General features: G+C 46.1%; 1 protein-coding gene across 1 annotated transcript; it reads left to right on the top strand.

Annotated features, from left to right (window-relative positions):
• Positions 1–27046, top strand: LOC311113170 (uncharacterized protein). The gene is made up of 7 exons (XM_084156349.1): positions 1–280; positions 4148–4272; positions 21352–22827; positions 23007–23243; positions 23318–23542; positions 25192–25258; positions 25354–27046. Exons 1-7 carry the CDS (start codon positions 118–120, stop codon positions 26544–26546), a joined length of 3486 nt encoding a protein of 1161 aa, XP_084012475.1. The 5' UTR covers positions 1–117; the 3' UTR covers positions 26547–27046.
• Positions 27047–27225: the final 179 nt, after the last annotated feature.

Raw genomic sequence — 27225 nt, 5'->3', positions numbered from 1 at the left:
GCCCCAAAGCAAATAAAAACGTTTGACAACGCTCCCCTATTTCTTTGTTTCCTTATTCTCCTCGATCGACTTACTTGTCTTTCTAAACGACAAGTAATAGTCAGGCTACTTTATAATATGGAATACCCTGTTTTCTTCGAGTGCCAGACTCTGGACACATCACAGAAAGAGAAGATAAAAAAGTACTTTGAAATTCGCCGTAAATCCGGTGGCGGAGATTGTGGACCAGTAGAATCAGTTGGTGACAACGTTTACAAGATCGCGTTTATTGACCAGAAAGGTATGAAAATGTTTCGTCGAAGTGATCGGATATTGAGTGCCTTTTTTACCATATAGCCTACTCGAAATTTGGTTTACAGTGAAAGCCGGTTCACAATTTCATTTCATAATTGTTTTATTTATTCTATGTCCTATTTGATTAATATGTATTCTTTGAATAGGCCTACACTTGGATAAAACAATAATATTCAAGCTTTCTATGAGGATATGTTAAATCATTATGTTATGCAACAAATATATATGGTGTAGTCTTAAGTTTCACTTTCACATAGACAGGATGCAGACAGACATGTATAAATACATTCCTTAGGCATTTCATTAGGCTATATTGATTAATTCAGCAGTACTTTATCAATCAAAGACGTTTTAATAACTTTTAAGATTAATTAAGAACGTTATAGATGTACATACAGTATATGACTTTATAGATCATATCACAACTCCTCTAGTTTATGCCGTAGGCGCCTGACTTTGTAGGTGCAAATTGTTTTAGAATTTTAAAAACCATTTATTGCAATTCTATTCACAGGGGGAATCCATATTAATGAACAGAACACACAACTATTTTTCTTAGGTTTTGCCACAATATATGATATTCAAAATGTGTTTTAATGACTAGATCACCATTCTACTCCCTTCCCTGAAAACCCCACCCATAGTGGTTAAATGTCAGGTCTGAAACCCTACCAACTCTGTAACACACAAATATCCTGCTTCTCTCCTGACAATCCCACACACAGTGATCGATTGACAGGCCAAACTGCTATGAATATGGCCAGAATAACCCATGACAATTAGTAAATTAAATCGACATACACACACATAACAGTTTGGACTGTCAATCGATTAGCCATAGTGACTTCCGACTAATTATGATTGATTAAGATATTTGACAACAAATGGTGAAAAAACAGAAATATCATCAAAAGTATTAGGAATAACAAAAGTGTCTTAGCAAGCACTTTACTTGACCGTTATGCTTTTCCTCCAACATTTACTTTTTTACGGCACAATTGTTTGAAGCACTGTCACAGTTTCCCCATGAATTTTAATTACGTGGCTCAGCAGCACAGTACAGTACCTTTGGAAAGTATTCAGACCCCTTGACCTTTTCCACATTTTGTTACGTTACAGCCTTATTCTAATATGGATTAAATACATAAAACATCCTCAGCAATCTACACACAATACCCCATCATGACAAAGCAAAAAAAGGTTTTTAGAAATGTTTGCACAATTATTAAAAATAACTTTACATAAGTATTCAGAACCTTTGCTATGAGACTCGAAATTGAGCTCAGGTGCATCCTGTTTCCATTGATCCTCCTTGAGATGTTTCTACAACTTGATTGGAGTCCACCTGTGGTAAATTAAATTGATTGGACATGATTTGGAAAGGCACACACCTGTCTATATAAGGTCCTACAGTTGACAGTGCATGTCAGAGCAAAAAACAAGCCATGAGGTCAAAGGAATTGTTAATAGAGCTCAGTGTCTAGGCACAGATCTGGGGAAGGGTACCAAAAAATTTCTGCAGCATTGAAGGTCACCAAGAACCACCAAGACTCTTCCTAGAGCTCGCTGCCCGGCCAAACTGAGCAATCGGGGGAGAAGGGCCTTGGTCAGGTAGGTGACCAAGAACCTGATGGTCACTCTGACAGAGCTCTAGAGTTCCTCTTTGGGGTATGGGAGAACATTCCAGATGGATAACCATCTCTGCAGCACTCCACCAATCAGGCCTTTATTGTAGAGTGGCCAGACGGAAGCCACTCCTCGGTAAAAGGCACATGACAGCCCGCTTGGAGTTTGCCAAAAGGCACCAAAAGGACTCTCAGACCATGAGAAACCAGATTCTCTGGTCTGAAGAAACCAAGATTGAACTCTTTGGCCTGAACGCCAAGCATCACTTCTGGAGGAAACCTGGCACCATTCCTACAGTGAAGCATGGTGGTGGCAGCATCATGCTGTGGGGATGTTTTTCAGCGGCAGGGAGTGGGATACACTCAGGATCGAGTGAAAGATGAACAGAGCAAAGTACAGAGAGATCCTTGATGGAAACCTGCTCCAGAGCACTCAGGACCTCAGACTGGGGCGAAGGTTCACCTTCCAACAGGACAATGACCCTAAGCACACAGCCAAGACAACACAGGAGTGGCTTCGGGACAAGTCTCTGAATGGCCAGCCACAGCCCGGACTTGAACATGATCGAACATCTCTGGAGAGACCTGTTTTTGCTTTGTCATTATGGTGTATTGTATGTAGATTGATGAGGGGGAAAAAAACAATTTAATCAATTTTAGAATAAGGCTGTAACGTAACAAATTGTGGAAAAAGTCAAGGGGTCTGAATACTTTCCGAAGGCACTGTATTATTAAGCCTAGTGATTATTTCTTATTATCTACTTGATAGCTAATCATAGAGCTCAACAGCTTGTAGTCCCAAAACCCGGAAATGAGTTACCTCTGGTTCTTTCAACCATTCCTATGGGGAAAATAAATTGAGAAAGAATAGGGTTTTGGTATGAATGCTGAAAATAAGGTCTGAGGTTAACACAGGCTTAAGAGGCCTTATACGTTTTGTTCTATAGTATGAGATAATATCAGTCAGTTAACATGACCATTTTGAATTATGAACTCTTTAGTGTGCTTTATGAGCTTTTTTTGATGACATAAATGCTTCAAGATTCACAAAAACTCAATTAATTTCCCCATAGGCTTTGTCCAACGAACTATGGTGGATTTAGTGCCTACCTGCAGTTTTCTGCAAAGGTGCAACCTTTGGTAGGCTGATGGAAGGCTACTCAGACTTATTGGGAGAATCTCAATTGCATACTCCTCGCGTCCTCTCTCCCCACCTAATTTAAAAAAACTCATAAGACATAAAATAACAATACAAATGTAACAACAAAATAGATAAAACAAATATTTTGCAGGTGCCTTTTCATTTTAAACACCAGCGGTGCAACCAATGATATTGGAAGATATAGAAATGAATTTAGTATTGTCTACATTCGTTTTTGACACTTTTATTCTATTATATAAATAAATAATGCATACTTTTAAATTATATTATGTGAGCTAAAAAGAAAAAAAAGAAGAAGAAGTATATAAAAACAGTTTCCTTAAAGTATATTTTTAGAGAGTACTAATGTTCCTGTCCCCACTACAACAACAACAATACTTAAATACATGTAATTTTGTCCTTGAAACATTTAATTGAAATACTGTAGAATTCCATGTATTCCTATGGAGGACTGCTCGTACTGGGGAATGCCAATATGGCCGACTGGTGGCTTCAAAGCCTCTCAATGGCCAACACATAGGATCAGTAATCCAGGGGTTATATACATCATTGTGTGCAACTAGTACAGAAAGCACTGAACCAAAACAGTGGTGTGGGAGCAAAGCAAAACTTTCCAGTGGGTAAAACTATTCACCTTGAGGAGACGTGGGGAGGGGGTGCAAAATGCAATCTGTTAATTATTATATAATATATAAAATGGACATATATATTTTAATACAGACTAGCTCAAAACATGACTAATAATTGAAAACGACAAATTACCCAATGGATCATAATACTTTTCTGTTAAGAAAGTGGGGGTGCAGAAACATATGTTTGCAACCTATTTTGAAAGTGGGGAAGCAGCTGCTACGTTTGCTCCATTGCTCAGGCGTCTATGGCCTATGCCTCTAACTCTTCAAGTTCTGGACTAAATGCAAAATGATTCATAAATACAGTAAAACGTATAATTATTGTTATTATTGTTGTTATTGTTGTTATTATTACTACTACTACTACTACTACTACTACTACATTACAACTACAAAAACAACAACAACTTATTATGACTCTGTAATTATTCCAGTACAGGAGAGGGTACTTCAGAAACCTAATCATGAGTTGGAGATGCCTGGAGGACCTCTCTCCCTCACTCTGAGAGGCAGCCTGGAGCCTCCACCCACAACAACCTCTCCAGTCAGCAGTCAGGAGGTGAGGCCAGACTAAACAGACACACCTACACAGTACACGCTGAGTCCCATATCCTGTTAGAAATGACATTTATCTTCCATAGTAAGAGGTTGTTACGTGAATTATTTAACAAACTATTTTAGTGTCTCTGTGCGTCTCCCAAAAGGTTGTAAGTCTTTTGGGATTTAAGTAACGGCCAGAGTCCCGGTCTGCATAGTCAGAGATATTTATTCATTGAGAATTCTGCCATCACAATTTCAGAGTCCATCTTTTATACTCATACGTCATACAAAAAAATCCCTCCCCTCTGTAGGCGGGCTGTAGTTTTCCACTCTAAAACTGCTCTACTGACCATCAGTTCACACACACACACATATACACACATGCATGCACACATACACACACACACACACACACACATACCCTACTCCCTGCATTACTCAGTTATTGCCATTCTCACAATATTCTGCACCATGTTTTCATAACAGTTTCTCCCCTCCCTAAATTGGGAGGCCTCTTTATCTTAGTTTATCAGTTGTCTTTGTTGTCTGGCCTAACTCTTACTCACATTGCTAAATAGTGGCTCAATGCCATAGCCTTTACTGGTCCTACACTCACACATTTCTAACACATTATACACAGTTTCAGGGTGTAATAATTAGTCATTAATAATTAATCTATCAATTCCACCCTTTGACTAAATATTACACACATACAAAATATATGTTGTTATAGAAATGAATCACACTCATTGAAGTATATAAGTTGGTTTGCATATAAAAACATTACAGGTTCATCAGGGTTACCCCATGATTAAAAGCGTAACGTTACTTTTTAGCAATGGTAACTAGTACATCATACTTAAAACGAGACTTTAATACACAAAAGATCATTACAATAACTTTTAAACTAGAGATTTATAGTTCTAGGAAAACATCCAGTCTCAAACTGGATCGTCGTCGTCCTCCACCAAGGCTGGTAGGTCATATCCTTCATTCCTTAGGTCAGAGTCCGGGATTGGGCCGTATCTCACCATCTGTTGGGAAACCGCCTTCTCCATCGCCTTGCTCACCAACCCTCGGACACAGGGAATAAGACAACATCCACAAAGAACAAGTATACCCATAGAAGCTATAACTTCACCCAGAATAGTTACAACAATAGTTTTCCATTTACCAAATATGTTATCAAACCAACCGTTCAGTTAACTATCAATACTAGAGTTCTCAGCCAGTTCGTTCGCCAGCGTGGTTAGTCCCTGAAGCGCTTTGGTCACGGACCCGTCCGGTGCTGTATTGTTTGGGGATGAAAGTACAGCACATAGATCCAAACAGAACACAAACTCCGCCCCGCTCAGCCAAAAGCATATCTAAAGCTATTCTATTCTGCCATGCCATTAAGCTAGTTGCCGCTGTCTGCTCAGCTAATCCCTTTATTGCATCACGAGTGTGGTTTATAAATCTTTGCTGGTTATAGTTGTCACGATCGTCGAAAGGAGTGGACCAATGCGCAGCGTGGAATGCGAACATCTTTTATTTATATTTCACCACACAAACAAAAACAACAAAACGATACGTGAAGTCCTTGGGTACATACACAAACCAACACGGAACAAGATCCCACAATACACTGTGCCAAACAGGCTGCCTAAGTATGGTTCCCAATCAGAGACAACAAGCAACAGCTGATTCTCGTTGCCTCTGATTGAGAACCACCCCGGCCAACATAGATACACATGAACTAGAAACTGAAACAAGGAACACAAAACATAGACTCTACACACTCTGGCTCAACATAAAAGAGTCCCTAGAGCCAGGGCGTGACAATAGTACATATAATTTATCCAATCTACGCTTTTATTAATTGTTGACCACCAGAAAAGACTTGATTCAAACCCAGCTGCGATCTGATTCCTAGCTTTGAATTCTTCTGGAACCCCTCGAGGTACTCCTATCCCATCAATATATATCCTTTCATCAAAGGATCCCGGGAGGAGGTCCTACTTTCTACGTGACAACTCACCATTGTTTGCGTATGTAGGTGAGTTCACAATCTGTTATCACCACACAACCACCAGATGTCAGCACGGGCCTGGTTTTGGTTCCTAAAAGCCTTCTTGCTGCAACAAAGAGGAGAGATTAGTCATGGTCTCTTTAGTTGTGACATTCTCTGTGTGGGAGCAGGAGCTAAGATGCCCTACCCTGTATCCTATCTTACTAGTCCTAGAAAAACAATAAGAATCCCCTGACTTCAAACGGAGGCAACCTAGGTCGGGGTGACTTTGTTATCGGGGGATACAGATAGTGCAAGTTACTACAAGACTCCATCACCACATTCCCAGGTGGCTTGAACAATTTAATCATGGAGGATAAACCTGACAGAGAGTTAAAGCCTGTCAAGGGGAACGGAGTAGTTGTTAACCTTGGTTTGGCTGTCCCACAGGCATAACAGTCCTCTTTAGACATAGTTCTTGCCATATACTGAATCCATTCCAACCACAGGTCAAGATTTCTACACCCCGTCTCCACCTGTACTACTTCCTTCAGGTCTATAGTTTGCACTACCCCCCCCCCCCCCCCCGCTTGGTATGAGCAACTACATAGTCCCAGGATGTACATGGTGACATACATATGGTGATGTCCTTCCCTAAAGTCCCTAGTACTTCCCCTTTCCCTACGTCTAGCTGTCTCCTATGCCTTCGTAGACTGTGCTCAGGTATTATTTTATCAACTTGTGTTAGGTTAACTACTACTTCTGGCTGATCAGGAGGGCCTGAGTGTGTTAGGAATATGGCCCCCACAATCAGACAGCTACCTACCGTCAGGAGACCTGTGAATCCCCACCCTCGCCCTGAGAACATGTCAGACGCCAGAGGCCAACCCATTGCTTCACCTTCTATCGAACTCACACAGGGATGATCAGACAGGGTAAGGGAATCTTCGTTAAGGAGCCAACCCCCGAGCCCTAATGGTGATCGGTTCTTTCTCCTAACTCTGTGTTTGTTCGTCAGGTGTAACTGGGTTTACCTTTTTGCAGTGTGTGACATGCACCCAGATGGATCTCTCAGCTATTCTGCTGGCAAAGGCAGTAACCAATAGGACTTGGTAGGGCCCTTCCCAACAGGTCTGCTTCCAGTTTTTCTTCTTTTAGGGACTGGATGCTCACCAGTCTCCTGGTTAGATAGAGTGGGTCACCTTCTCCTTTAGTTCACCTGTGGGGAACAAAACCTCTGACATACGGGTGTGGTTAATAAATTATCTTCTCACGTGTTCTGCTAGGGTGCTCTCTAGTTCTATGTCTGCCTGTCTGGTCCTGCCAACTGTGGCATTCTGTAAGGTCTTCCAAACACTTTCTCAAAGGGGGATAACCCATCTTTATCTGGGGTTACTCTAAATTTCTTTCCTTCACTCCGTGATAACTCTATAAAATCCATTTCCAATTGTTGGAAACGGTACTTAGCCGGAGGATACTCACCCTGAGGTGCCCTTTGTCTGCCCTGGTGATTATTTTGAGCACAGATAACACATCTTGAACAAAAGTCTTTTTTTGTTATTATTATTATTTTTTAATAATTAGTAATCCCATGTGCAACAAAGTGTTGTCTAATCTGTTCTACCATCCATCCCTCCTTTTGACACATGTCACTGCCCATGTGTCAATATTACCACCTACCTAAACAATCACTTAGGTAATATTGGTAATTTATCATCCAATTGCCATCCCTTATTTTTATTTATTGGTAAAATAAACTATCTTAAAGTCCTCCTCTCATGCCTTTAGAAATTACCAGTGTGGATGATTAATTAACACCAGAAAGTTAAAACAGAGTTCAGAGGCAATTGAAATTCCATCCCATAGTATACCAAACATTACCATTATTCTAAATATTTACAGTAACTACACGGTTCCTCACATTCTCTAGCAAAATGTCCCGTTTTGTCACAATTGTAACACTTCCACTCACTCCTGTCTCCACTATTACCATTTCCTTCTTGTCTGTCTTTGCTACCGTAACCTCTCTTCTCTCCTAGGTATTGACTAATAGTCTCACTGTCTCTAATTCAACACAAAACCCCATCATCAAATGTACTCCCAGCAGAACTGAAAAAAACAAAAACAGACTGTGATTTCCAGGACACTGCACCTTTGTTTCTGGCCTCACTATCTCCCCGGGAATTGGCCCTCCCTCAAGGTCCCTCCCAATCTGCTCTTGGTAAACTGCAAACCTTTTATTGCTTCTGGTTTCATAGGGTATTGCTTCTGATATGGCCTATGATTAGATTTGGGTATCACCTGTACTGGAATTACCCCTTTTATTAATCCTATGTCTGCTGGACCCCGGGACCACAAATGCTCTGGAACTTCTTTTAAGTCTGACTCCTGTTGTTCTGTCAACAGGTATTCCTCTCCTCAGCATCTGCTATTCTCATCTAAATGTACTATCTGTGGATGGGCTGTGTTGATTGCCACTCACAATATTGACCCAATCAGTGATCCTCTTACCCTTGGATACCCACTGGCCCATGTCTTTCCAGTCCTCTGCTGGCTCCTTTGCTAGGGACACATGTGGGCTCCATCTTTCCCTGAACTTTGGGGCCCTAGTTCCACCTCCACTGCTGCGTGGGTGTTGTCATAGTGAAACCATTTCAAGGCTATAGTCCTTTCTGTGGTTTTAAATAATGCTTCCTCATAGATTGCATCTGGACCTGGGTGTTTGTTATACCAGAGAGTACAGTGTAGGTCATCGGGGGACATTTTAGTGGGGCCTGGTACTACATCATCAGCAAGTTCCATCAAGGTTCGGGGAATATCAGTTATTCCCCCCCTTAACAAATATTGCCTATACCAATAACATGGCTCCCCTTCCCCACAGACCACCATATTGTCTCTGACTATGTGTACTTTCATTCCCCTCTCATTCGGACACAGCTTAGATATCAGGATGGGAATGGTTGCCTCTCATCCTGATTGGTCATGTTTTAGGGTTATTGGGCTGATAACCTTTCAATAAATTGATGACCAGAGGCAGATCGCACTATGATTTTCTCCCCATCAATCCTGACTCCATCTGGCTTGTCTGTTGCACAGATTGCTGTCCTGCAGGCTCCCGTATCACAAAGGAATTTAATTGTCTTACCCATTACTCTCAATGTCAAATAAGGTTTCTGTTCCTGTTGAAGTGCTAAGTCAATAGTAGCCAATTCAAACACCTCACAATTTGGATCAAAGGGTTCCTTAGTCTTCCCCTCACTAGAGTCTACTATTTCTCCCTCAAGGACTAGTCACGCCTTATCTTCCTCTTCCTCACGCTCAAAGCTGGGGGATGGACTTCTCTCTCGCTCTTCTCTCTTTTCTTGTCACGGACAGAAGAGGACCCAAGAGCGCAAGTTCAAATTCAGAGTTCTTTATTGAAGGTTTCAGGCGGGAAGAGGAGTGCCAGGGGTGTCAGGGGTTCCAGGGGTGCTTGGGGCTCTGGGGTTTTTCAGGGTCCTGTGGGTACCTGTGCTCCGGGGGTCACCAAATGTCCGGGGGTGTCCAGTCCAAATGCTTAGTGTGTGTGTTCCCCAGTGATGGAGCGGCGTATCGGGCTGAGGGTGGTGAAGCGTCTGGGCACGCTCATCTGGTGGTCGGAGACCTGGGGGAACACACACACAACAGCAATATGAATGGCAGGCAGAGGTACAGATCAGGGCTGGGCAAATATCGTGGTGAGAGACAGAAGGCAGAATCGAGTTACCGGAGGGGCTGAAGATCGGAGAGTAGTCGAGGTCCAGAAGGCAGGTCGGGATAGACGGGGCAGTAGAACAAGGAGGCAGTCAAGAAAGGATCGGTATCACAAACAGGAGTCAGAGCGCAGACAGGCAGGTTACTGGTCCGGGTTTGAAGACGATCTGACAGGGCTTGGCTGAAAAACAGGGCTTGATATACTGGGAGAGGTTAGTGGGGAAATGCAGTTCAGCTGGCAGAGTAATTAGAACAGAGTGAGGCAAGGTGAGGATGGTGAGTGGGAAATGCAGTGCAGCTGGCCAGGTAACAAGAGCAGAGCAGGGCGGAGCCAGGTGGAGCTCGTTAGGCAGAGTAGGGAGAGAGTGAGCAGAGTGGCAGAGAATTGAATGCAATTAATGTTGCTACCAGGGAGAGAGAGTGCTCATGACAGGACCCCCCCTCCAAGGGACGGCCCCAGAAGTCCCAAGAACAACATCATGCCGGGAGGGTGGAGGGGAGCAGGCGGCGGGTCAGAACTCCTCCGAGCGGTCCGAGTGAATCTCCTCATCCTCAGAAGGAGCTGGAGGGTCACGGTCGGGAGACAGGACAGGCACTGCGACAGGAGCAGGGTCAGGCACAGGACAGGAAGCAGGGCGGGCAGGACGGCTAGGAACCCCTCTTGGACGGCCCCTACGGATTGCAGGCTGATCAGGATGTAGTCGGTGGAAGTCAGTGATAAGGGTCCGGTCCACTATCCTCCTGGCCGGGATCCAGGTCCTCTCCTCTGGACCATATCCCTCCCAGTCAACGAGGTACTGGAGACCCCTACCCCTTCGCCTAGAGCGGAGCAGCCGCCGGACGGTGAAGACAGGACCGCCATCTACGAGGCGCGGAGGAGGTGGCGCCGGAGCTGCAGGGACCAGGGGACTTTCATGGACCGGCTTGACCTTGGAGACGTGGAAGGTGGGGTGGACCCGCATGGAAGCGGGCAACTGAAGTCGGACCGCCGTTGGACTGATGACTTTCTGCACAGGAAAAGGACCAATGAAGCGAGGGGCCAGCTTTCGTGATTCAACCCGCAGCGGCAGATCCCGGGCAGACAGCCAGACCTTCTGACCAACCCGGTAAGTAGGTGCTGGGGTCCTCCGTCGGTTGGCACCGACGGCGTAGCTGGTTCCAGACTTCAGGAGCACAGTGCGAGCCTGGGCCCAAGTGCGGCGGCAGCGGCGGGCATACGCAAGAGCAGACGGACAGGTGGCATCCGCCTCCTGGCTGGCAAACAGTGGAGGTTGATACCCGTAGACACACTGAAAGGGGGAGAGCCCGGTGGAGGAACTGGTGAGTGAATTATGGGCATATTCCACCCAGAGCAGGTGTTGAGCCCAGGCCCGGGGATTTTGGGAAGCCACACACCTCAGTGCCTTCTCCAGCTCCTGGTTCATGCGTTCAGTCTGGCCGTTTGACTGCGGGTGGAATCCAGACGATAGGCTGGCGGTGGCCCCAAGGAGATGACAGAACTCCTTCCAAAAGGTTGCTGAGAATTGCGGGCCCCGGTCTGACACTATATCCTGGGGTAGGCCATGGATACGAAACACATGTTCCAGGACCACCTGGGAGGTCTCTTTAGCAGAGGGTAGTTTGGGAAGGGGCACGAAGTGGGTCATCTTACTAAAGCGGTCAACAATGGTAAGGATGACTGTGTGTCCGTCAGAGGGCGGAAGGCCCGTAACAAAGTCCAGTGAAACGTGGGACCAGGGCCTCTTGGGTATGAGTAGGGGTTGCAGCAACCCAGCAGGAGGCTGGTTGGGGGTCTTGTTTCGGTTACAAGTGGGACAAGCTCGGATGAATTCTCGGACATCCCGTCTCATCCGCCGCCACCAGAACCGCTGGCGGACCAGATGAAGGGTGCGAGTGATGCCGGGATGACAGGCCAGACGGGATTCGTGCCCCCACTGAATCACAGGTGACCTGAGATTTGCTGGAACAAACAGACGGTTGGGGGCGCTGGTGCTTGGACCTGGCTGGTCCCGAAGAGCCTCCATGACCTGCTTCTCGATCTCCCAGGTGAGGGCCGCTACGACCAAGTGGCTGGGAAGAATGGGGGCTGTCATGGCGGTGGTCTCGTCCTTCTGAAACATCCGGGAAAGAGCATCAGGTTTGATGTTGCGAGATCCCGGGCGGTAGGAGAGCGTGAAATTGAAGCGCGTAAAGAACAGAGACCACCGCTGTTGACGGGAGTTCAGCCTCCTGGCTGTTTGGATATACTCCAGGTTCTTGTGGTCTGTCCACACTACGAATGGTTCCTTTGACCCCTCTAACCAGTGCCGCCATTCTTCAAGGGCGAGCTTGACAGCCAACAGCTCGCGGTTCCCAATGTCGTAGTTGCATTCGGCAGGGGTTAGCCGACGGGAGTAGAAGGCACAGGGGTGCATCTTGCCATCCTCAGCTGCTCTTTGAGAAAGCACTGCACCCACTCCCACGTCCGAAGCATCCACCTCCACCACAAACTGCCTAGCTGCATCTGGCATCTGGAGGATGGGAGCAGAAGTGAAACATGTCTTGAGGATATTGAAGGCCTTATCAGCAGCTGATGTCCATTGGTACGGTTGTTTAGTGCTGGTTAGCGCCGTGAGGGGTGCAGCCACTGTGCTATAGTTTCTGATGAATCTCCTATAAAAGTTGGCAAAGCCCAGGAACTGTTGCAACTTTTTCCGAGACTCAGGAACTGGCCAGGAAGTGACAGCCGACACCTTCGTGAGATCCATCTGAATGCTGCCCTCGGTCACCACATACCCCAGGAATGAAACGGTCTTGGCATGGAACTCGCACTTCTCTGCCTTCACGAAAAGAGAGTTCTCCAGCAGGCGGCGCAGGACCAACTGGACGTGGTGCGTGTGTTCTGACAGAGTCTTTGAGAATATTAAAATATCGTCAAGGTACACAAATACGAACGTATTTAGCATGTCCCTGAGGATATCATTCACTAGGGCTTGAAAAACTGCTGGGGCATTGGTGAGGCCGAAGGGCATGACGAGATATTCATAGTGGCCGGTTGGTGTGTTGAACGCTGTCTTCCATTCGTCTCCCTCCCTCATCCGCACCAGATGGTAGGCATTGCGAAGGTCCAGCTTTGTGAATACAGTGGCTCCCTGCAGCAGTTCGAAGGCAGACGAAAGTAAGGGCAGTGGGTAGCGATTCTTAACCGTGATGTCGTTCAGACCCCGGTAATCTATGCATGGACGAAGAGAACCGTCCTTCTTGCCGACAAAGAAGAATCCCGCTCCTGCGGGGGAAGATGACGGTCTAATTATCCCGGCGGCAAGAGAGTCATTAATGTAGTCCTCCATGGCCTTTCTTTCCGGGGCTGACAGTGAATACAGACGACCCTTGGGAGGTGCTGTGCCAGGCAGGAGATCAATCGCGCAGTCATAGGGTCTGTGTGGGGGTAGAGATGTCGCCTTGGATTTGTTGAACACCTCTTTCAGGCTGTGGTAACAGGCCGGAACATTGGATATGTCGGGGGTAGCGCTAGATCTTTCCCGGTGAACGGGCAGGGTGGCCCCCCTTAAACAGGTCTGGTGACAACTCCTTCCCCACTCACGGACTGTTCCTGTCTCCCAGTCGATGTGGGGGTTGTGCTGACGGAGCCACGGGTATCCAAGAATGAGTGGTTGGCCAGGTGAGTGTAGGAGGTGAAACTGGATGGACTCCTGGTGGTTTCCTGACAGCAGGATTGTCACAGGGGCGGAGATATGAGTGACAGTGCCAAGATGATGCCCATCCAGGGCTCGTGCAGGAATGGGTTGTGTCAGTTGATGATGGTTCACGCCCAGTTGCTGTGCAAGCTCAGGGTCCATGATGTTTGCTTCGGCTCCGGAATCCACAAGGGCGGCCAATGTATGAGTCTTGTCAGAAAGCTGAAGGCGGAGATGAAGCAGGGTCTTTCGGATGGAGGGAGACTGAAGGCTTGTTGAGCTCACCCGGATCTCCCCTACACCTGGTGAGCTGCGGCTTTTGCCGGACAAGTGGCGACACGGTGATTCTCGCCACCACAGTAGAGGCAAAGGTTGGAGCTTAGACGGCGCCGACGCTCCTCGGGAGTCAGAGAGGCACGGCCAATCTCCATGGGCTCAGGCTGATTGAGTTGGCTATGGGACTTGACAGGCAGGGGCTGGACAGAAGCGGTATCGACCCGAGTGCGGATGGCAGGTTGACTGAGACGGCCCTTCTCCCTCCTCCGGGTCTGTATACGGCGGTCAATGCGGACGGCAAGGTCAATGGCGGCATCAAGCGTTGAGGGCGGGTCATGGGAAACAAGCTCGTCTTTGATATAGTCCGCCAGGCTATGGAGGAAGGCTTGCACCAGTGCCTCTGGGTTAAACGAGCTTTGACTGGCCAGGGTACGAAAGTCAATGGAGAAGTCTGCCACTGTCCGATTGCCCTGACGGATGGTGAGCAGAGCTTGTGACGCTTCGGCTGTTGGCGAGCCTAGGTCAAAGACCTTTAACATCTCCTCCTCAAAGGCACTGAAGGAGGCACAGGCTGGGGTTTGCCGGTCGAATTCCGCCGTTCCCCACAACCGAGCTCGACCGGTGAGATGTGTGATGACATACCCCACCTTGGCTCCCTCTGTTGAGAAAGTCCTGGGCTGTAGTGCAAACTGGATTCGGCAGCTGCTCAAGAATGGTCTTACTTGCTTCTGGTTGCCATCAAAACGTTCCGGGTTCCCAATCTTTGGTTCAGGAGCGTGGGGATCTGGTGGCAGCACTGCCGGGCCTGCAGCATTGGGACCTCCAGCGGAGGGATGAAGGAGTGTCGGTGGTACAGGAACAGAAGGACCAGGGGGGGGTGCAGGTGGAGTAGCCGGGTTTGAGAGTAGTTGCAGGGCTTGGGCTAGCTGTTGTTGCTGCAGTTGGAACTGTTGTTGCTGCTGTTGGAACTGTTGTTGCTGCTGGTTGAATAGCTGGAGAAGGGAAGCGATGTCGCCAGCCATCCGATTTATGTCTCCCTCAGAGCGTTCCAGCCGCTGTAGGGCAGTCATCTCTGGCTCTTCTTCCATCGTGGTCAGGGAGTGCGCTGGGTCCATGATGGTCAGATCGTTCTGTCACGGACAGAAGAGGACCCAAGAGCGCAAGTTCAAATTCAGAGTTCTTTATTGAAGGTTTCAGGCGGGAAGAGGAGTGCCAGGGGTGTCAGGGGTTCCAGGGGTGCTTGGGGCTCTGGGGTTTTTCAGGGTCCTGTGGGTACCTGTGCTCCGGGGGTCACCAAATGTCCGGGGGTGTCCAGTCCAAATGCTTAGTGTGTGTGTTCCCCAGTGATGGAGCGGCGTATCGGGCTGAGGGTGGTGAAGCGTCTGGGCACGCTCATCTGGTGGTCGGAGACCTGGGGGAACACACACACAACAGCAATATGAATGGCAGGCAGAGGTACAGATCAGGGCTGGGCAAATATCGTGGTGAGAGACAGAAGGCAGAATCGAGTTACCGGAGGGGCTGAAGATCGGAGAGTAGTCGAGGTCCAGAAGGCAGGTCGGGATAGACGGGGCAGTAGAACAAGGAGGCAGTCAAGAAAGGATCGGTATCACAAACAGGAGTCAGAGCGCAGACAGGCAGGTTACTGGTCCGGGTTTGAAGACGATCTGACAGGGCTTGGCTGAAAAACAGGGCTTGATATACTGGGAGAGGTTAGTGGGGAAATGCAGTTCAGCTGGCAGAGTAATTAGAACAGAGTGAGGCAAGGTGAGGATGGTGAGTGGGAAATGCAGTGCAGCTGGCCAGGTAACAAGAGCAGAGCAGGGCGGAGCCAGGTGGAGCTCGTTAGGCAGAGTAGGGAGAGAGTGAGCAGAGTGGCAGAGAATTGAATGCAATTAATGTTGCTACCAGGGAGAGAGAGTGCTCATGACATTTCTCTCTTTTCTCTCCCCGGTTTCCCTTCTTGCCCTCTCCTTTATGTTTGCAGCGGGAAAAGTTATGGCCTATCTTGCCACAGTATTTACACGGGGCCTCACATTCTTTGGCGAAGTGCCCTCCCTTGTTACAGTTAAAGCCCCCCCCCCCCCCGTGGCCTTCACTCTTTCCTGCCTTATCTCCTCTCTCTCCTAAGTTTCTAGTTCTACCCGCCATCTCTCCCAGAGTGGCAATTAGGTACTCTGCATCTTCCTCTTCTTTCTTGGCTCTGTCCTGTCTGTCACTGCCTTATTGCCTGCGTCCGTAACGGGTCCGCGGTCAAACGACCACCCCTCATCACTGTCAAACGCTCCCTAAAACACTTTAGCGAGCAGGCCTTCCTAATTGACCTGGCCCAGGTATCCTGGATGGATATAGATCTCATTCCGTCAGTAGAGGATGCCTGGTTGTTCCTTAAAAGTAATTTCCTCTCAATCTTAAATAAACATGCCCCATTCAAAAAATACAGAACTAAGAACCGATATAGCCCCTGGTTCTCCTCAGACTTGACTGCCCTTGACCAGCACAAAAACATCCTGTGGCGTACAGCATTAGCATCAAATAGCCCCCGCGATATGCAACTTTTCAGGGAAGTTAGGAACCAATATACACAAGCAGTCAGGAAAGCAAAGGCTAACTTTTTCAAACAGAAATTTGCATCCTGTAGCACTAACTCCAAAAAGTTTTGGGACACTGTAAAGTCCATGGAGAATAAGAGCACTTCCTCCCAGCTGCCCACTGCACTGAGGCTAGGAAACACTATCACCACCGATAAATCTACAATAATCGAGAATTTCAACAAGCATTTTGCTACAGCTGGCCATGCTTTCCATCTGGCTACCACTAACCCGGCCACCAACTCTGCACCCTCTGCTGCAACTTGCCCATGCCCCCCCCGCTTCTCCTTCACACAAATTCAGACAGCTGATGTTTTGAAAGCGCTGCAAAATCTGGACCCCTACAAATCAGCTGGGCTAGACAATCTGGACCCTTTCTTTCTAAAACTAGCCACCGAAATTGTCGCAACCCCTATTACTAGTCTGTTCAACCTCTCTTTCATAACGTCTGTGATCCCCAGAGATTGGAAAGCTGCCGCGGTCATCCCCCTCTTCAAAGGGGGTGACACTCTAGATCCAAACTGCTACAGACCTATATCCATCCTGCCCTGCCTTTCGAAAGTATTTGAAAGCCAAGTTAACAAACAGATCACCGACCATTTCGAATACCACCGTACCTTCTCCGCTATGCAATCCGGTTTCCGAGCTGGTCACGGGTGCACTCCAGCCACGCTCAAGGTCCTAAACGATATTATAACCGCGATTGATAATAGACAGTACTGTGCAGCCGTCTTCATCGACCTGTCCAAGGCTTTCGACTCTGTCAACCACCGCATTCTTATTGGCAGACTAAATAGCCTTGGTTTCTCAAATGACTGCCTCGCCTGGTTCACCAACTACTTCTCAGATAGAGTTCAGTGTGTCAAATCGGAGGGCCTGTTGTCTGGACCTATGGAAGTCTCTATGGGGGTGCCACAGGGTTCAATTCTTGGGCCGACACTTTTCTCTGTGTATATCAATGATGTCGCTCTTGCTGCTGGTGACTCTCAGATCCACCTCTACGCAGACGACACCATTTTGTATACATCTGGCCCTTCATTGGACACTGTTAACAAACCTCCAAACGAGCTTCAATGCCATACAACAATCCTTCAGTAGCCTCCAACTGCTCTTAAACACTAGTAAAACTAAATGCATGCTTTTCAATCGAACGCTGCTGGCACCCGCCCACCCGACTAGAATCACCACTCTCGACGGGTCTGACCTAGAGTATGTGGACAACTACAAATACCTAGGTGTCTGGTTAGACTGTAAACTCAACTTCCAGACTCACATAAAGAATCTCCAATCCAAAGTTAAATCTAGAATCGGCTTCCTATTTCGCAACAAAGCCTCCTTCACTCATGCTGCCAAACATGCCCTCGTAAAACTGACTATCCTACCGATCCTTGACTTTGGCGATGTCATTTACAAAATAGCCTCCAACACTCTACTCAGCAAATTGGATGTAGTCTATCACAGTGCCATCCGTTTTGTCTCCAAAGCCCCATACACTACCCACCACTGTGACCTGTACGCTCTTGTTGGCTGGTCCTCACTACATGTTCGTCGTCAAACCCACTGGCTCCAGGCCATCTATAAATCACTGCTAGGCAAATCCCCGCCTTATCTTAGCTCATTGGTCACCATAGCAGCACCCACCCGTAGTCTGCGCTCCAGCAGGTATATCTCACTGGTCATTCCCAAAGCCAACACCTCCTTTGGCCGCCATTCCTTCCAGTTCTCTGCTGCCAATGACTGGAACGAATTGCAAAAATCTCTGAAGCTGGAGACTCTTATCTCCCTCAATAACTTTAAGCATCAGTTGTCAGAGCACCTTACCGATCACTGCACCTGTACACAGCCCATCTGAAATTAGCCCACCCAACTACCTCATCCCTATATTGTTATTTATTTTGCTCTTTTGCACCCCAGTATCTCTATTTGCACATAATCTCTTGCACATCTAGCATTCCAGTGTTAATACTATTGTAATTATTCTGCACTATAGCCTATTTATTGCCTTACCTCCATAACTTGCTACATTTGCACACACTGTATATATATTTTCTGTTGTATTTTTGACTTTATGTTTTTTACCCCATATGTAACTCTGTGTTGTTTTTATTGCACTGCTTTGCTTTATCTTGGCCAGGTCGCAGTTGTAAATGAGAACCTGTTCTCAACTGGCTTACCTGGTTAAATAAAGGTGAAATAAAAAAATAAAAAAAATAAAAAATTCTGCTCATGATGGATTGCATGTCTCTCTTTTTTTAAAAATTTTTATTTCACCTTTATTTAACCAGGTAAACCAGTTGAGAACATCATTGATATACACGGAGAAAAGTGTCGGCCCAAGAATTGAACCCTGAGGCTATTACACAATTCAGTTATTTTCCCAACATACTCTCCGTGATCGGCCCATGGCAAAAGTGTCCTCTGGGCATCCCCTGAAACCCACTGCCCTCTAACGGCAGCCCAAACCTTACTATTCCTGTTTTGGGGTGGGTCATTCCTTCTACCGCTCTGGCCACGTCCTCTGTGTTCATGGCCTGTCTGCTAAATGGCATATTATTATTATTACTGTATACATCTAAGGTTGCTGGGGCCCCTTTCATTCCCCGCCAATAGATTAGGGAAGGCTATCAGTGGGTACTGGCCCCCTCCTACTCTCTCTCTCTCTCTCACTGCTTATTTCTCCTTTACACACCTTATGTATCTGTTTAAGCATGGATTCGAGTTTATCTGCGTCTAGACATCCCTCAAAACCATACCTCTCCCTCCACCTGGTTACATAATGGAGATTTCTTCTATCCCTGGATTCCATTTTAATTACATCAAGTATTTCTCGTCCCCAGTAAATTCTGGGACCTCTTGTGAGGATTTGCCCCCCATGGTTGGTACTGTTAAAAATCCCTTAGCCACCTCTTCTATATAACAAGTCAATTTAACAAGTAATTCAAAATAGCTTCAAACAACAACACCTTGAATCACCCCTTCCTGTATATGTAATCTTGACTAGTCCCCCAGAATTATCTCATACTTTTACAGAGGGATTTATCCCCACAATGCAATCTTGATAATTCCTGACAGTCTCATACAACAGGAATGGGTTCTCCCTCCTCTATACAACCACCTGGAATTATTCATAGATGTGACTTTTGAGCAAACATTAGGTCTCACACGTAAACAACCTTACATGATTATTGGTGTTATATCGGTAACCTGGAGTTTATAAGGCTCCAGAACGGATAGAGATACAGCAAAATCTACAGTTGTTTGTGACTTTTGACTTTACTAATATTCTATTTCTCACACATGCTATTTTAATTCCTTCTGGTGTACTTTTTGTATTTGTTTAACCCAGATTATTTGTTGACTGTTCAATAATCTCTTACAGGTTACATCCCATAGGTGTACTTTTAATAGTTCCTTCTATTTCAACACCGGGTAGTTTCTTTTGGTAATGGCCTATTACCGTGAATCATTACGGACCCACCAACAGGTTGACTAGTCCCCCAGAATTATCTCCTACTCTACGGAGGAGTCTATCCTCACAATGTAATCTTGATAATTCCTGACAGTCCCCTACATTTCACTTAAAATGGCTACGCATTGATCAATTTGCTACTTTTCAATATTTTAGCAAGTTCTCAAATCAATTTCACCAAGTAATGAATAAAGACTACTGACCTTATCCTTGCAGCCGAGATTCAATGTAGGTTTGGATTCCGTCACCGTCTCTGTCATTAATCAGGTGTCCTCTGGCCTGTTTTAACCCTTAATGTCAAAGGGCAGGACTTTCTATTTACGAATGTATAATTCGTCCGTCGACGGTTTTCAGAGTTACCTGGAATGACAGAAACAGGGTATTGGAGTCCGGCTCAGAAGGACCAAGCTGTTACGTGAATTATTTAACAAACTATTTTAGTGTCTCTGTGCGTCTCCCAAAAGGTTGTAAGTCTTTTGGGATTTAAGTAACGGCCAGAGTCCCGGTCTGCATAGTCAGAGATATTTATTCATTGAGAATTCTGCCATCACAATTTCAGAGTCCATCTTTTATACTCATACGTCATACAAAAAAATCCCTCCCCTCTGTAGGCGGGCTGTAGTTTTCCACTCTAAAACTGCTCTACTGACCATCAGTTCACACACACACACACATATACACACATGCATACACACAAACACACACACACACACACACACACACATACCCTACTCCCTGCATTACTCAGTTATTGCTGTTCTCACAATATTCTGCACCATGTTTTCATAACAGTTTCTCCCCTCCCTAAATTGGGAGGCCTCTTTATCTTAGTTTCTCAGTTGTCTTTGTTGTCTGGCCTAATTCTTACTCACATTGCTAAATAGTGGCTCAATGCCATAGCCTTTACTGGTCCTACACTCACACATTTCTAACACATTATACACAGTTTCAGGGTGTAATAATTAGTCATTAATAATTAATCTATCAGAGGTCAAAATACACAGACGTCAATGCACTGTTGTTGTATTTGTACTGTTATCCCACACATGAATGTTTGCCAGTCTGTGAGTTATAAATGTGTGGTTTTGTAATATTGAGGAAAAAGTAGTTTTAACTAAATAAAATCATGTTTAACTAAATAAAATCATGGGAATCTTATTTATTATTATTTATTTATATGTTAAAGTAAACAGAAAAATACCACCCCAGTCACTACAATGGAGAATCATCAGATATCCCAGAAAGCAGCTGGATTCAATAATATATCCATAAACCTATTTGAATAGAAAAATAATGACGTATGGTAATCAGTATCACAGTGGAATTACCCTGCAAATAACCTGCAATTGTTTTCCATCTCTAGATTCGCCACTCCCTCCCGGTGGAGACATTGCCACCTGGTGGTCAAGAACATGTACTTCATTGTCTGAGCTTATGTAAGCAGAAGATCAACACCATCTGTCGTCCGGGACAGGCCAAGCTCCGTCTTCTAGGGGAAGTGATAGAGAAGGATCTAGGTAAGGTTGTTCCAGGGGTGAGGGTGACGCGCCTTGACTCAGCTCAGATGGTGCTGGAGGGTTTCTCAAGTGAAGTCTGGATAGCCAGACAGTTGGTTCAAGATAAAATATCTACGGTGATGGAGCGGGTGGTGCCTGAGGTGTCCCTCCACCTCCTGTTCTTTCTGAGGAAGGAGTATGGGAGGCCTGAGCACCTGAGCAGCCTGCTGGGGTTTGAAGGCCAGGTGGAGGTAGAGCTGGGGGACACAGAGCTCCGTCTATTCGCCCTCTCCTCTGGGAAACTGGACCAGGCTGAGAAGGATCTGCTGGGTGAGTTTGGGGAGGAGAAGATTGACCTGCCCAACGGTGTCCTCCCAGCTGAACTGAAGTCCAAACTTGAGAAGAAGGTGAAGGAGATGAACCAGAGCAGCTGCCGGGTGGTGGCCAGGTATGGTCCTGGGTGTAGAGTGCAGCTGCTGGGCCACCTGAAGCAGGTTCAGGAGCTGAGGGAGGAGATCGGGGACTTTCTGATAGACCAGTCCAGTGGAAGAGTTGTGGGACGCCCTCAACAGAACCATGGTGGCGTAGTCGGTGAAGCGGGCGCCGGACCAAGATGTGAGGAGACGGTCGCAGCCACCAGCTATTGCCTCCAGGGAGGGCTGTGGGTAGTGGTTTGTCAGGGTGACATCACCAAGGAACAGGCGGACGCACTGGTGAACGCAGCCAATAAGGATCTGGATCACGCTGGAGGTGTGGCTGCAGCTCTGAGCCAGGCTGGGGGACCTGAGGTACAGCGGGCCAGCAGGGATCTGGTTAGGCAGATAGGGAGAGTACCCACAGGTACAGTGGTAGAGACTACAGGAGGGAATCTGCCTTGTAAGATGCTGCTGCATGCGGTGGGACCAGTAGGGGGAAGCGTAGGTGGGAATGAGCGCCCTCTGCTGGAGAAGACAGTAATGGCAGCCCTGGATCTGGCAGAGACCCTGGAGCTCCAGACCCTGGCCATGCCCTGCATCAGCTCAGGGATATTCGGCGTTCCTCTGAAGGTGTGCTCTGAGGCCATAGTCTCTGCAGTGAGGGACTTTGGGAGGGAACAGCACATCCTTACCAAGGTCACTCTGATTGATGTGAGTGGAGAGGCAGTGAAAGCCATGCAGGAGGCCTGTGATAGGCTGTTACAGGGTAAGAGGGAGTTTTCTGGTTGGGAGGGAGAGTCCAGCACCACCACTACCACTACACATGCTCCTCAGAGAGACACCACTTCTGCCTCCGCAAGGGAAGCAGCCGCTCCAGAGGTCTGTGTCCAGGTGGAGATCATCCAGGGAACCATAGAGAAGCAGCAGGTGAGAGAGAGACACTGACATGGCCACATTCTTGATTCAACAACATTCTGTGAATTATGTTGACTTCATACTGACTCAATGTTACCATTCTCTTTTACACTTTCTCTTCCTTTTTCTGTTACCCTTTTTCTTTATTTCTTTATCTCTTTCTTTCCTCTTCTCTGTGTGTCTCTCTGAAGGTGGATGCCCTGGTGTCCCCCATGGTTGGTAGTGACCCTCTCTCCTCCCGTGTTGGTAATGTCTTGTTGGAGGCAAATGGACCGGCGCTGATGACAGCGTTTCTGAGGGAATCAGGGGGACAGACTGCACCTGGTGACAACGTCCTGGTGGATGTACTGTCTGGTCTCGGCTCTGGCCGTGTCTTCTTCCTCAGCTGTGCACACTGGGACAACAACTCCCAGGGACCAGCAGTACAGGTGTGTCCCCTTGTGTGTGTGTGTGTTATGACATTTGAACCTCCATTAACCCTTAACCTTTGGTCCTCTCTCAGGCTCTGAGGCAGGGTGTGAGGAAAATCCTGACCTCTTGTGAGAACCGGGGCTTCCGTTCCGTTGCCTTCCCTGTAGTTGGAACTGGTGAGGTTCTCCAGTTCCCTCACAACGTGGCAACGCAGGTTCTGCTAGAAGAGATCCGTCGGTACGAGCAGAACCGAGCGAGCAGAACCCCCTTCCTTATCCGCATTGTCGTCCATCCCAATGACAGAGATTCTACCAAGGTGAGGAGGGACGTTTAAAGAAGGTCTCAAAGAATTACACAAAATGTCCATTAACTTAAATTAGTGTTGCACGGTATACCGGTACCACGGTAATATCACGGTTCCAAAATGTCATGATTCTTATTATTCTAACATTTTAGAATACCTTAGTTATATAATACTACTGACCTTTTCAGCCCTACCAATCTAAAGAACCTGCTGGCGCCTGTTATAAAATGTTGATAAAGTCTGTTTTGTTCATAAATTCAGTTGAATTGAAGCTAAAGCCACTAGTCTCTTGTAAGCACTGGTCCAATAATATCCACTTCTCTTTCATGCACGTATCACCTTTGTTAGCTGTAATCAGCCAGCTGCATCCCCTAACAGCCCTCACTCACCTGCTTCTCTCCGTCCGCTCTTCATGCGCGTCTATTCCTCCGTCAGTTAAAAAATATATAATTTAGCCGTGATGGCGAGCGGGGATGCAGACCCAGACCCTGATGAGTCTTCTGTTGTTAGATATGTACACTTATTACATTGGAGCAGCGTGCAAAGCGAGCAATGTTGTTACATTGTATAATTTCATCGCCTGTTATAACCAAGAGCACAGACCAGTCTGAGTAGACTTTGCAAGTTCACTGTCATGCAGCCTCTGAGTGTCAGAGAGGGATAATGGACAGGCATGCTTGCAGCTTTACAGCAAAGAAAATGGCTTATCTCCAGCCTAAACGGTTAAAAAAATATGACCCATATTACCGGAGATTTCTTTCTATTGGGAGTCACACACAATTTATATAATTTCTAAAACCATGTCGCGGGCCATTTTAAACTAATCCCGGGTCGCTAATTATTGGTTTGATAACAAACAACGTTGTTCCGTCGTGTTACCTAGCTAGCTAACAACCTGTAAGCCTCAACTATATCAAAATCAATTTATTTCTGGTGCTCCTTCAATTCTGTTTGGTGCCTAATGTTGTAAAAGTTGGGAGCAGTGTGTGTATGTGTGTTTGTGGGAGAGAGCGAGAGAGTGGTGTGTATGTGTGTTTGTGGGAGAGAGAGAGAGAGTGGTGTGCTGTGTTTCTGAGAGTGAGGGTGACAGAGAGAGTGTGTAAGGAATGGAGGGAGAGTGTGTGTGTGTCTGTGTTAATTGAAGAGTAAAGAAGGTTTCATGCAGTGTTTTCTCCTTACTGATACAATGACATGCAGATCATTATGCATGTACATTCCTTCCTCCCATTCCTCCAGCCAAATCACAGGTAGGCCTTTGGAAATATGAGCAAATTAGCCATTATATGCAGTATTCTATTATACACTGAACAGTGTAAAGTAAAATGTAATTGAGTACAGTGTGAATTTTAGTGACAGGTTTTTGGAGAACGTATAGAAAACGTTAACAAGTGTCCGGGGGACGGGGCGAACAGGATGCTATGCCACTGATTTTCCACCGTGGTATCGCGATACTACTTGGTATCGTGATACTTGGCCTAATATCGTATCGTTTGTACAATGTTGGTATCGTGACAATAGGTTTCATATGTTTCAGCCAATCACATTTCAGATTCTCTGAAGCCATTATATAATACTGTGTAAAACATCCATAACTACAGATTTGTTTAATAATAACAGTCACAATCCTTCATTGCAGTTGTATTGTTTGTTCTAATCGACAGGCTTTTCAGACTGCCCAGAATGCTTTGCATCTCAGAGGGTTCGTATTGGGTGCTCGACCAGAGCAAGGTGAGTTACAACACTTCACCCCCACCTTTAAATCATATACATTATTTCTATATGATTGATCCATTTCAAGTTATAATTATGAACCCTCCCTATAGACATCAGGATTGTGCTGCTGGGGAAAACCGGAGGAGGTAAAAGCAGTGCTGGAAACACAATCTTCGGACAAGATGATGTGTTTTTCGCAGACAGTTCCTCCACCTCCGCAACACAAATATGTGAAGTGCAGACCAAGAACATCAAAGGAAGAAACATCACCCTGATTGACACACCTGGATTCTTTGACACTGACATAACTGAAGAGGAGCTGAAACCTAAAATAATCAAATGTATAACAGAGTGTGCTCCGGGGCCGCATGCCTTTCTCATTGCACTGAAAGTGGAACGGTATACAGTCCACGAGAATGAAGCGGTAGCAAAAATCGAGACATATTTTTCTCCAGAGGCCTTCAAATATGCCACAGTCCTCTTCACTCATGGTGACCAGCTCAATGGTTTGACCATTGAGAAGTTTGTCCAACAGAATGATGAACTGAACAAGCTTGTGGAGAAATGTGGTGGCCGTTGTCACGTCATCGACAACAAATACTGGAACACCAATCAGCAGGGTCAGCACAGCAACCAGTACCAAGTAGCAGAGCTACTCAACACCATAGAGAAGATGGTGAGAGAGAACAGAGGAGGATGCTACACCAACGAGATGCTGCATGAGGCAGAGAGATTAATACAAGCAGAGATAGAGAGTCTTAGGAAGGAGTTAAAAGGCCAGATGTCAGAGGAAGAGATGAGAAAACAGGCTAAAGAAAGAGCGAGAAAGAAGCTCCTGATCAAACTCTCAGGGATAACAACAGGTGTAGTGGTAGGAGCGTTCCTTGGGGTGGCACTGGTGACAGGGATCCCACTCACACTCGCTACAAAACCCCTGGTTCATTTAGTCAAACGTCAGATGGCAGCTTCAATGAAAACAGTGCCAACAGTCGCGGCGGAGGTAGCAGGACCAGCACTTGCAGCAGAGACAGGGGCGACCATGGGAGTGGGTTCAGGGATAGGCATAGCTGTAGGAGTTGTTGCTGGAACCGCCGCAACAGCAGGAGCGGTAAGAGGAGGGATAGTAGGAGCTACTGCAGCAGAGGAGGCAGAGACAGTACAGGAGGCAGCAGAGAAAGCAGCTAGTGCTGTCTACAATGAAGCTAAGGGTCTTTATGGCCAAGCAGAAAACCTTTTGAAAGATTACAGTGAAAGATCAGATACACCTGGAATCATACGTGAGAATTATACATGGAATAATTGAAAGAGTGATGGCAAAGTGTGTTTCAGCATATGTCTCTGTGTAGACAGCAGTCAGTTCTATTCCACTGTTGAATAGCCTCTTGTCCAAATATATCATACAATTACAATATAGCCAGTTTTAACTTCGCGGCTGGCCCATCTAGGGGAAACCCCTCAGCATTGCCTCGAGGACAAGATTCATCCCAATAAATGTCAATCTGCGTCAAGGGACATGGGTTTTTGACTTTTTGACTTCATTGATGATTATTACAACAAAGCAATCATTGGACACATAGAATAAGTGTTCTTAATATTTATTTATATTTGCAGTATTGTCTTTTCTCTAAAACATGCATGATATTTTTAATTAGATGTATTGATTGTTTGAACTGAAACTATATAAGCTACTGAATGTGCTAGAGCTCCTGCGAAGAATTCCAATATATTTATCTTTAGAATCTGCAAAAGGCAAATACATTTATATCTTCAATGTTTAGATAAAAAATAAAAGAAAAAACTTGCTTATAACCAACTGAGTGACAGTGAGTCAGTATATATATATTTATATAAGCAACATGGTCTAATTACAATATGTCAAAATAGTGACATTTAACAAGTGACATCAATAAGGGATCATAGCTTTTACCAAGATTCACCTGGTCAGTCTATGACATGGAAAGAGCAGGTGTTGTTAATGTTTT

The sequence above is a fragment of the Coregonus lavaretus genome (genome assembly GCF_964263955.1).
Source record: "Coregonus lavaretus genome assembly, chromosome: 39".
In the NCBI taxonomy this organism is placed as follows: Eukaryota; Metazoa; Chordata; class Actinopteri; order Salmoniformes; family Salmonidae; genus Coregonus; species Coregonus lavaretus.
Note: the sequence above shows the minus strand (reverse complement) of the source record. Positions and strands in the feature narration are given on the sequence as shown.